This window comes from Ylistrum balloti, unplaced genomic scaffold (assembly GCF_031769215.1).
Source record: "Ylistrum balloti isolate Yb309-2 unplaced genomic scaffold, AGI_CSIRO_Ybal_v1 Utg370760, whole genome shotgun sequence".
Taxonomy (NCBI): Eukaryota; Metazoa; Mollusca; class Bivalvia; order Pectinida; family Pectinidae; genus Ylistrum; species Ylistrum balloti.
In genome coordinates this window covers 29,701-40,575 of record NW_026782446.1, presented here as the reverse complement: position 1 = coordinate 40,575, position 10,875 = coordinate 29,701, and the positions used below count along the sequence as shown (strand labels likewise).

Sequence of the window (10,875 nt, the reverse complement as noted above, 5' to 3'; positions counted from 1 at the left end):
ACAAATATTATATAGACTTATCCACTGAATAACAAGGTAAACATGTAATAAATAAGATAGAATAAACAAACAAAGGAAAATAAAAAGTCTATAATATCTAAAGGAAAGAACAGAATCAAATAAACAATTTCCTGTAGCGAGTTTCTGTCACAAAGAGTTTTGACTATATCAAAAGGAAGCAAGAGTAAACGTATATGCTAAAATAATCCCAGTCCACCTCTTATCTGGTTATCTTTAACATATGATTAAGTTTTCTATTGTTTAAAGAATGAGAAATAAAGGGAATCTTGATATATTTCTCTTCAAATGTACTGAAATTCGCGATTAATTGTAGTCAGATGTTGCTGCAAAATGATTATAAGTTAATGTATAATTAAGTCACAGTTTGAGATATTTTAGAACAACGATCACTAAACTATGTGAATATCGATCTAAAATAAGTTACAAGTTGTTTGGAAAATCATGAAATACATACATATTAGTTATCTTTGAAACCTTGTTAAAAAACATGTCAATCCAAACATACACAAGCTCGTGTAATTTATGACAATATGTCACGGAATGAATAAAAGATGACCTGATAATGTAGTGATAGTGCCACTTACGTTTGGTGAGGTGTCGTCAAGTATGTACACATATCTGTTCTAAACCCAGGTCGAACGACTCCAATGCCGATAACAGCAGTGACTTACCTTGGCCATCTCATCGTTGAAAGCTTGTTTCTTTTACCATTTGTACAAAAGTGTATGTGTATATTCCTCTTAAAGGTAAATATTCCTAACATGATCCACAGTTAACAGTCATTCGCATCATCATAAAATGTATACAGCAATACCTCACTCCATTTGTCTGATACAATTACAACTGAGCAGTTAACTTATCCGCACACGACTTCTCCCCTACTATCCTGAGTAGAATTGAAAAAGTGTCTATATCAAATTCATCCTGTCGATAAATAGACGTGCAAAGTTTAAGTAGATAGAATTCGTTATTTTTTTGTTTTTGTTTTGTTTTTTTTTGTGATTGGTCAGCTTTTTTCTCCTTAAACCAATGAAATCACTTCAGTCACTTCAATGAGAGCGAAAATGGATGAAATATTCTGGAATAACGAGGGTGGTTTTTAGCATCAGAAGTACAAATAATGCAGAATGATTCTGTAACATTTCCCATTTGAAATATCTCCAACGTAACTAATTACATAGTCAACAATGAATCATGTGATAACGTTCATTTTTATTGAATTGCTCACACACCGATCACCATCTGACAGTAAAGTAATTAAATGGATCATTCGGGAACCTGGCATTAGTTGATATTGATGTGTTTCTCGGAATATCCATCACTTCTGCTACCCCGTTACAAGCTCTGGTCGCCATCTGATCAACAACATATGAAGTTATTAGGAACTTAAATCATTTGTCAATATGTGCATAAGAGTATGTACATGACTAGATTGATTCACTTTAAATTACACGAGTCGGCACTTAAAATTCGACTTCTATTCCACACTATCACAAGGGGGCCAAATGGACTAAACTGAAAGTATGAGCACTAAATGTATTCACTCGTCTTACACATATAGGGAGGCCGCATTAAGTTGTTGATAGGACGTTAAACGATGTAAAAACACACCGATAATGCTTTGCCAATTTGAGTGTGGAGTTATATGCCAAAACAAATGTACCATAAAAATGATGTTCCCTGATGAACGATGATAAAAGGAACGTTTTATAGCCACAGAATATTAGCTAACTTTTTTATTAGATCATATGGACTTCATTTGTTGCTCCTCATACAAGAATAAGGGAAACCTCACACGCTAACCAGTGTCAGATTTCTCTGTTAGGATTTTTGGAATTTCGACATCCTTAGCTTCTCTATGTATTTTTTCAACATAGAATACTATACCTTGAATCCTGAGCCGGTATAGCTAATAAATATTCCGCTAAAACCTTCGTGGGAGGTATCTTGTTGGTAAACGTCGTTCCAGAACGTTGCGATTGGTGTGTACGGCTGGATTGTCTTATTTCTATTCATGTCAAATCCAACCTGTAACGTTCATAAGTGATATCTATATTGAAATGACACCTAATTGTAATGTAATGAAGTATCATCTCTATTTTCTGTTGTCTGCCTTTTGGTTTAAATTAAGACTTTCTTGGCATTTGGTAATTTTTTTGTTTTGTTTGTTTGTTTGGTTGTTTGGGGGCTTTTTTTCGGGGGGGGGGGGGGAGGGGGGGGGTTGTCTTATCCCATGTGTAATGTTATATGCATAACAGCTGAGTAGGTGATGTTCAGAATATTCTGTAGAGATTATGTTGTGTTGTGTATTCGCTGGTAAAATATTCAAAATGTGCTGCTTAAAGAAATAACTATTTTTTTTGTATTCTTGACACTTACTGATTTAATAAATACAACTTTTCCTGGTAGAATGCTTTCAAAATAGTCAAACTTTCTAAAGTGTGAGATAATTGGAACTGAATTCGTAGACAGAACAAAAACTCCGGTAAAACAGTACTTATTAATAAAGATGGGACGAGATCATACAAATTATTTTAAACCAAAAAGATTTCTGGATAGCATCACACCTATATCCCCAACCTATGGTGTTTACATGTCGCAGTTGATCTTTTTCTCATTTGAGAACGTGGTATTACTTACTTAGGCAGACTAAGAGTTAAATGGCGGGTGCCGTCGAGGAAGCGGAAGACGCTCACTCTTCCGGAATACCTCGTCTTATTTTCAAATTGCTTTTGCAGGGGTAATCCGTGTAAATCTGTTTTTGTTCATGTTTTGCCCTAGTTAATTTGGATTTGTGTGGGTATTATCATTATGTTTATATGTTGGTATTTTTTTTAAGATATAATCGCACTGCTGATTTGCATAGGTTCTCGTATGTCCAATTATAAGTCATATTCAACATGTGGTCGTACCGATATTCCTTTCTTCCATTGCTTTGGGATTGGTATGCCTTTACAATGTTCTTGCAGGAAACTGTCACTTCCGGACACCCACACATCACGGCACTTGGGTGGATTTGTAATGCTTATTTCAGCTAAGGCTTGGACAGTTGATACCTTATCACAGAGATGAGCATCGCCTTGAAGATCGTCTTTAAACAAAAGTATGACATGGTTTATGTTTAATATAGCTTTGAAAACGGCCTTAAAAGACACCATATGCACAAAAAGAAAAACAAATGACAGACATATCATGTAAAATATTTGATAAATTACCAAGAAAAATCGTCCGGAAAGATGGAAATCTTTTTCACAATCGACATGTAATCTAAATCAAATACATAATGGATGTATATACAGTGCTCGATATTCAAATAAGGTTATGACAATAGGTTTTGTATTTGGATCGTGTGCAGACAATGCGTTCAGTTTCATTATCTATCTAAAGTTTATTTATTGACATTTAGAATCATTATGAGGAGTGGTCTCCCTTATAGTAGGAGCTGGTGGCTACCTTGTGGAACAAAATACGACAGGCCCGTCACATGTTATTAAAAGAGGTTAGGGTAAAGTATTTTGCCCTAAGACACAACATCAATCCAGGTCGTCCCTCTTCTCATGTATACGAGAAACATAAATACCACATATAGGGAACGTCGTATCTTGCACGCGGTTCTAAACCTGAGGTTACGTAGGGCAACACTCAAAACGTCAGTGCTGTCGTTGTCCTATTAAAGTGGTGTGTTTAGATGATTTTTTTCTCTTATATTGGTTGCAAATCTGATACATAACCTCGAAAGCATAAAAAGGCAGGGATTTGATAATTGAATGATAATTTAATACAGGTCATATGAGTCGAATCCATGCCAACGTTAGAGAATAAGCAATGCCAAATAAATGCGTTAATCTACCGACTTTAATATTCTTAATTCAAAGTTGTTTGTTTCTGGTGTTAAAATTATCAATGTACATTCTATACAAAAAATCACGGGCATTGTTGTACGTCAGTAATTACTGTCTTCTGTCATATTGTAGATTGAAGGAGTAAACATTTCATTGTTGTCTTCTCTGACATTTGTCGTTGTCATCGCCATTACCAATACAGCAGAAGCATTAAAAACAACAGATACTATTAATAGGAAGGCCAAAACTTGTATATGTATTAAAACTTCTAAGGCCACCATCATCATTTCATAGGAGAATTTAGACACTTACTCAGACACTCTTGTAACATACAAAGTTGAACATTTGTCTCGTTGTCACCCTTGGCATCTGGTTCGCATGGATGTCCACCATTAGCTGGCGCTGGATTCGAACAGGTGCGTGTGCGAATTTGCATACCAGAACCACACGTGGTCGAACACACACCAAAATTCATCCAAGATGACCAGTGTCCATTCACAGGAACTGCAGAAGCTACAATTTTACCAGAGTGTTAATATTATTTTCCTCTATCAGGTAAAGTGAAAGTAGGCGATCACTGTATACGATGTAGATATGTAACCCTGATGTAGTTGTGACGTGCAGAGAGCACAAAGGTCTTCAGACCACTACCCATTATGGGATGTTGTCAGATTTGCATTTTAAACACATTGACATGTACATTTGGTTTTGGTCGACATTTTGTTTCGAAAATAGTATAATGAAAACTATCTCGCCTTCCTTAACCCTCCTTCAAGATTTGGCGTATACATGAATTTACAGTATTGGAAATTGTCGTGCCGTCATCGATGGTTCATGAATTGTAAAATTGATGACGTCATCCACTTCCGTCCTGGTCACGCGAAATAAAAAGCTAGCGTAATGTGATTTGTCTTTCCCAAACCAATATATATGATACTGTTTCAGATTATGTTATATAAATAACTGGACAAGTTCTGTTCATATACGTCAAATCTAGTCATGTCCTGGCCTGTTTGTAATGTATCAACATAGCAATGGTCAGTGTTACATGAAAAGCACGAGTTTGAAGAATTCTCTAAAATGTTGCCAAACTCATGAAGATATGATTGATATAATTAATTAATGTAGAATGACGTCATACATCGAGGACCGAAAGTCGTAAACCGACGTTCTCAACGAAACATTTATAATTTTATATAAATAACGACAGTGAGTACGTCTTTATTTTCTCTACCAGTATCCAGTCCAACATACTGATGTGTAGATCGTTACCTATGTAATGTATGTAGTTACCTTAAATTATGTCGAATCAATGATGTGTAGGGAGTGTTTTGTTTGTTTCCCTTTGATATTGTTTGACTCAAAAATTGTCATTTTGGACCAAACAACATCAAAAGTACGTTTTTAAATATGATTTGTCTGCTGAAATACAATTTAAATATCACAATTGACAGAGTATATATGAATATGTTTAATTCGAAATATATTTCTTAATCCTCTGTATCTGATTCTAAATATGTACTTACAGGTAATATTCACTTGTGTGTCTTCTGAACAATAAGGTTAATGACTTGGTGCGATGCTTGTTCCTATATAAACTTTTCACTTTCTAACCTAGATCACTAATTGATAATTTAATCATCGTCTTTAACAGATTGGCTTGTAATAGTTTTGTAGAACATGTGAAATTACCAAACTACGATGGTACACTGGCATCATAAATCAAATGACTTAGCAGGCGAGAATGAGGCTCAGTTAAATCTATACCAGGAAAGACTCGTTTAAATCATTGACCTAGAAAAACCTCCCGTAAGTAGATCGAATTATTACCTTCAATACATGTCGGTTTGTGACATGTTTTTGACTCGGACTGATGTGATATTCCATAACAATGATGTTCACAATGCCGTGTCTGGGTTCCCTCGCCACAGCTGACTGAACACTCACTATAGTCCGTCCAGACTGCAACAAGGAAGTTATCGGTTGAGTAAACAAAGCAATGAAATTATCATCATTAGTATGAATTCTTTCTAATACATAATTCATCAATTTAGCAAATATAGATGAATAGTTTAGATCATGCCGTCTATCTCTGTTGTGACGTCATTAGCACATGTCACAGTAGGTCCAATAGCACGAGTCTTCATGGAGAAACTGAACATTATATTCTAAATAGAATGAAAAGAACCGTAACAATGATATTTTTAACGTTAATTACATCTTCTTGTTGGCGGAAAATGTCACCACGTGAGCAGCTTGGGTCTTTTTGAGACGGGGCTCTGTATACGGTATGTAGCAGCTGGTAAGTACTCGTTTTAGGACCAATAAAATGAACATTCGTATTTGAATATAAACAAGATTTTGTTGTGTTCGGACGTACCAGGACATGAAAACACGTGACGACACGTTTCGGTTTGATTATTAGACGAAAGCGAGCTACAGCGATCTGTACAACTCCGGTGACGTGTTCCTTCCCCACATGTTCCACTGCAGTGACTCCATCGTGACCAAACTGGACCTGTCATAAATAAATGTATAGACATTCTACTGAAAATGTTTAATGTGTACTGAGCTTCCTAAATCAGGATACATTCTCATCACCTTTAGATCAGTACATCACAAATGTTTAATTGTTTGTATTTAAGCTAAGAAATCAACAGTAGATTCCAATTTGTATTGAAATGACAATTTTTATGGTGGTATATCATTATGTTGCTACCCACCATATTTAGAACCCAATTGAATATAAAAGAGATTATCAATTAACGAATTCATAAGTGTCATTTTGTTATGAATATGCATGTAAAATATGGTGTATTCCATTTAAAAGAGTTTAAATTTAAAACTATAACCTTCACATGTCAGCAAAATTGAAAACAATCACTACAGTGGAATCATATGTAAACAATATACACTGTTTAATTTCAGTTTGATTTCGTCAGTACTGAAAACAGACATTACATAGTCGACGGATCTGTTTTGTTGAGAATTTAAACATGGACGCCCTTCTACACCCAATAGTCCTGTCTTTGCTAGTTGTTTGCAATCGAAATAAATTGGTAAAGTTCATCGCCACAGATAACGGCAGATGTATATAGTTAACGTGTAGTTGTTTTGATACTTATCGCTGTAACAATTCGTGTACAGACCAATATTGTTAGTATTGAATTAGTATTCTGGAGCGTGATCATAATTTTCCTTTTCAAATAACAATAATCAAAGGGCAACCTGTGCAATGCTTACATCGAAAATTACGTTCTTTTTGTAGAAAGATAACTCCGCATAATAATTTATATCATTTTTGTAAAAAGATATGTTCTAATGTAACCCTTTAAATTGATCTTAATTATATTGTAATATAAATAGTATTTTAAACTTTCGATGTTTACTATCCTTTTAGAGCTCCAATCGATCATGTATCTTCGGAATTAACACAATATTTTCGATTTTACTAATAATTTAGAAGTGACATATGAAAGCAGTGAAGGTAGTAATGGTTTATATGAAATTTATAATTCAAATTTTCAAATTCATCAATTAAACACAAAAAAAATTGATGAAAACAAAACGTTGTGATCTTACCATCATCATTGCAACAGTGACTCCCACAAGAAGAACAGTAGTCTAAGCCGGACATCAGATGAAAAATCAATATATTATTATCGTATTCAAAATTGACTGGTAATCAGTTTATACGTATTTAAACATAAGTCATTAAAACTGTAGCTGTGTCTACATTTTAAAAGGAACCTGATATTGGCTAAGAGGTCTTGTGACATTTAAAAAAAGATATAGGTCGTACTTTAACGACAAAAAAGAAACCTGTGTGTTGGAAAACGATTGTTGATATTCATCAGCTTCATATTAAAAACATCATAACATTCGGGAGGGAGGAGGGAATTGAATTTTAAAAAGCAGCCCAGTTGAGCTTCGAACCAAGTTATTACCGAGTGTCTTGTTTAACAATATATAGCTAGGGTACTGTAAATGTATCGACTGTTTGTTCCATATTCCATAAGCAGCTGACCTTTAAATATTCTGGTAGTATCTTACAACTTTAAAAAGCAGTCGATGTATTTCTGGAGCAACTTGCTAGTCGTTTGTTCTAGATCATGATGAATTAAACAAATTTCTGCCTTTACCAACAGAGGACATTGGGATTGGCTCGTTAACTTTCGGCATGTTCTCGGGTGATCGGATCATCTAATTTAGTCAATATATACTTGGGTCAGTTGTTGGGTAGTCACTATGGTAACATAAAAATTAGTATTATTATATAAATACTTATTTAATTATTTAACATTCAATAGAATACTTAGAACTTATAGGACAATATATATATATTCGGAAAAGTGTTGTCGGTTCAGAGAAAGTTTAAGATATGACTACTTCATAAAGATTGATTTAAGTCTTACATTCCTTCGTAGATAATATTGAGGAATCTCAATTCGCCGGGAACGATCATACAGCTGTTAAGCATTATATGTTCGAAAAGTTGGTATTTCCCAATATTACTGGGATTTATAAATGGTTATTGATGTAAAAGATATCTTTGTAGATCTTATATGTCATTGAATTCTTATTATTACGTTAAACGATAGCTAAGACTTGACAATATACACCGGGTATTTTTTTTAATTTCCTCATCACGAGAATAAACGTCAAATTGAGTACATGTATGTTTGTCACAGTCTCGGTTGGCTAAACAAATGTAATAACTAAAGAAACATTTAACAAAATCCATTTCTGTTATGTGTTCAAACATAGTTAATATGATATAATTGACAAAAATGCCTTTCATGACATATATTTAAATGACATGATCCATCAATATATCTTGAACTTACTATGATGATGAGAAGAACGTCTCTTATCGTCATGACAACAAGAAGAACAATACGACGGGCAGTCTCTTTGATATCTCTTCAACGTGTCACCTTTTCAATAGAATTGAATTCCATTAATTATTTCATTTCATTAATATAAATAGGAAAATCGTTAAATGTAATATTTTAAAGATTCGGAAACAAGCTCACCTTGAAATAAGCCTGTAATTTCTTTTATGAACAAATCTTCGTGTAAGTAAATGAGTCATGTCTTATTTTCTTATAGTTTTTTGGCACGTTATGAAAACGGTGGAATCGTTTTCATTTTCTTTCGACAAAACGCAAAAAATATTACAGTTTACAATAGAACATCAATATTATTTTGTCAGGTTTTTCAATGTGAAATATTCAAACAAATAATTGATAAATTAGTAGTTCTACTCAGAATACACCCTAAAGGGTTATTAGTACCTTTAAATAAAAATTGTATTAAAGTTGTATTAAATTCTATTGCGTGTCTTATGTCTTGTAATTTTAGCTACAGTGTACTACTTTATACCTGGGCATGGCTGTGACTGTAAAGCGGCTGATTCGAGGTATCCTGACTGAAAATTCAATAACCAATTCGTACACCAATAATAAAAGTAACAATATATATTAATGCTTAACTGATTGCAATCTCACAGTTGGAATAAAAACATTTAACAAAGTATTTACCTTATGAACTGAACATATTTTGTAACCAATTGTTCGTTTGATAGGAGTTTCCCCGAATAATGATAATTTTATGATAAAATATTGAAAAAAGGACTCGCAAGTGAATAAAATGTTTCAATCTAAAATGTTAAAACCTAGGAGGCGACTAACCCAGAAAACGATAACGGTAAATACTAAATAATGTCAACATAATTTCAACGGTCTGTGCATATTCTGAGCCATGCCCCTCCTCAATGAGTTAAAAGTGGCATACGTGTCACGACAAACATCGGTCACTAAAGTCCATCGTTAAGTAATGGGTTAGATAAATCATACAGCTGTATCGTCCTTAAAATTTCTCGTCAGCGATGCCAAAGGCTATTAATGTTGAAACATAGGAGGCGACAGAGAAAAATCAAAGTTTGTTGGGAAAATGTAAAAGATAATACAATAACCCCAATATCAACAACTGTAATTAGTGTTAACATTAGCTGTATGATGCAGCTAATCTATTAATGTGATCTAAATATACCTTGTATCAAAACGTGCTGTTTAATTGTGTGTCCTTTGTACAATAAATGATCATTTCAAAATAATTTCTATCGCGTGTGTATGTAAATTATACAATCATCAGTTAAAATTGAATAAAAGTGTTCTATATAAGCATCGCTTATCTATCCGATACCTCATCTCCACTGACATGTAGCCATTGACCACTACGTTTAAACTGCGAGAGTTTCAAACAAGAGCCTGCTGTGAGTTGAGTAACAACCGGGGCTGTTGCCCTAGGACTGGTCCGTATGAGCAGATCCGATTCAGCACAAAGGCATTGCTCTTTTGCCAGCACTGGGATCAGACTAGCGTTCAATATAAACAACAGAAGTCGTAGCATAATTCACCTAAAGAAGAAAAGACATTTGAAATCGAGCGAATCAAAAATTTACAGATTCTAGGGTTCTTAAAACATAAACACTATTTTTAATCAGGTTGGTATAAGACACAAAAGAAAGGTATAGGGATTTTTTGATATTTGACACTTCTTTCAAATATCTGGTTTACACATACCACTGAGAAGAATAATGGGGATCTGAATATATTTTAACGTAAAGGTATTATTCACTTACCTCTGAATAGCACTGGTGTTAAATCAGCGAAACGTGTTAATCGTCTTGAAATACTGTACTACTGCTAGATATTGGTCTTGCCTTGACCTGTTTGATAACCTTCATATTGAAATCGGTCAGACAAAGCTTCATGATTACTATTAGCCTAACAAATATCATCTAGTTAATGTTCTTATTTTAATGGAACCTACTAGGAATCATATATATTTCATTAAATTACACAACAAGAAAGTAAATTTCTTGGTTTATGAATTATTGAATGTGTTTTGAAATTAGATAGATGGTTCGACTAACCATGCTTTCCTTGCTAATTTGGTGCAAAGTCGTGATAAACAGTTACATCATTGACTTCTATGAACTCAAACG

The 10,875-nt window shown here is 33.9% G+C and overlaps 1 protein-coding gene across 1 annotated transcript; it reads right to left on the bottom strand.

Moving 5' to 3' along the window:
• Nucleotides 1-1,256: 1,256 nt before the first annotated feature.
• Nucleotides 1,257-10,277, bottom strand: LOC132558150 (A disintegrin and metalloproteinase with thrombospondin motifs 20-like). Its single transcript, XM_060222683.1, has 10 exons — nucleotides 10,070-10,277; nucleotides 9,249-9,299; nucleotides 8,711-8,800; nucleotides 7,446-7,487; nucleotides 6,244-6,381; nucleotides 5,694-5,825; nucleotides 4,176-4,367; nucleotides 2,934-3,112; nucleotides 1,909-2,049; nucleotides 1,257-1,376 (listed from the first exon to the last, which is right to left on the bottom strand). The coding sequence occupies exons 1-10, from the start codon at nucleotides 10,275-10,277 to the stop codon at nucleotides 1,257-1,259; spliced, it is 1,293 nt and encodes a 430-aa protein (XP_060078666.1).
• Between the last annotated feature and the right edge of the window lie 598 nt (nucleotides 10,278-10,875).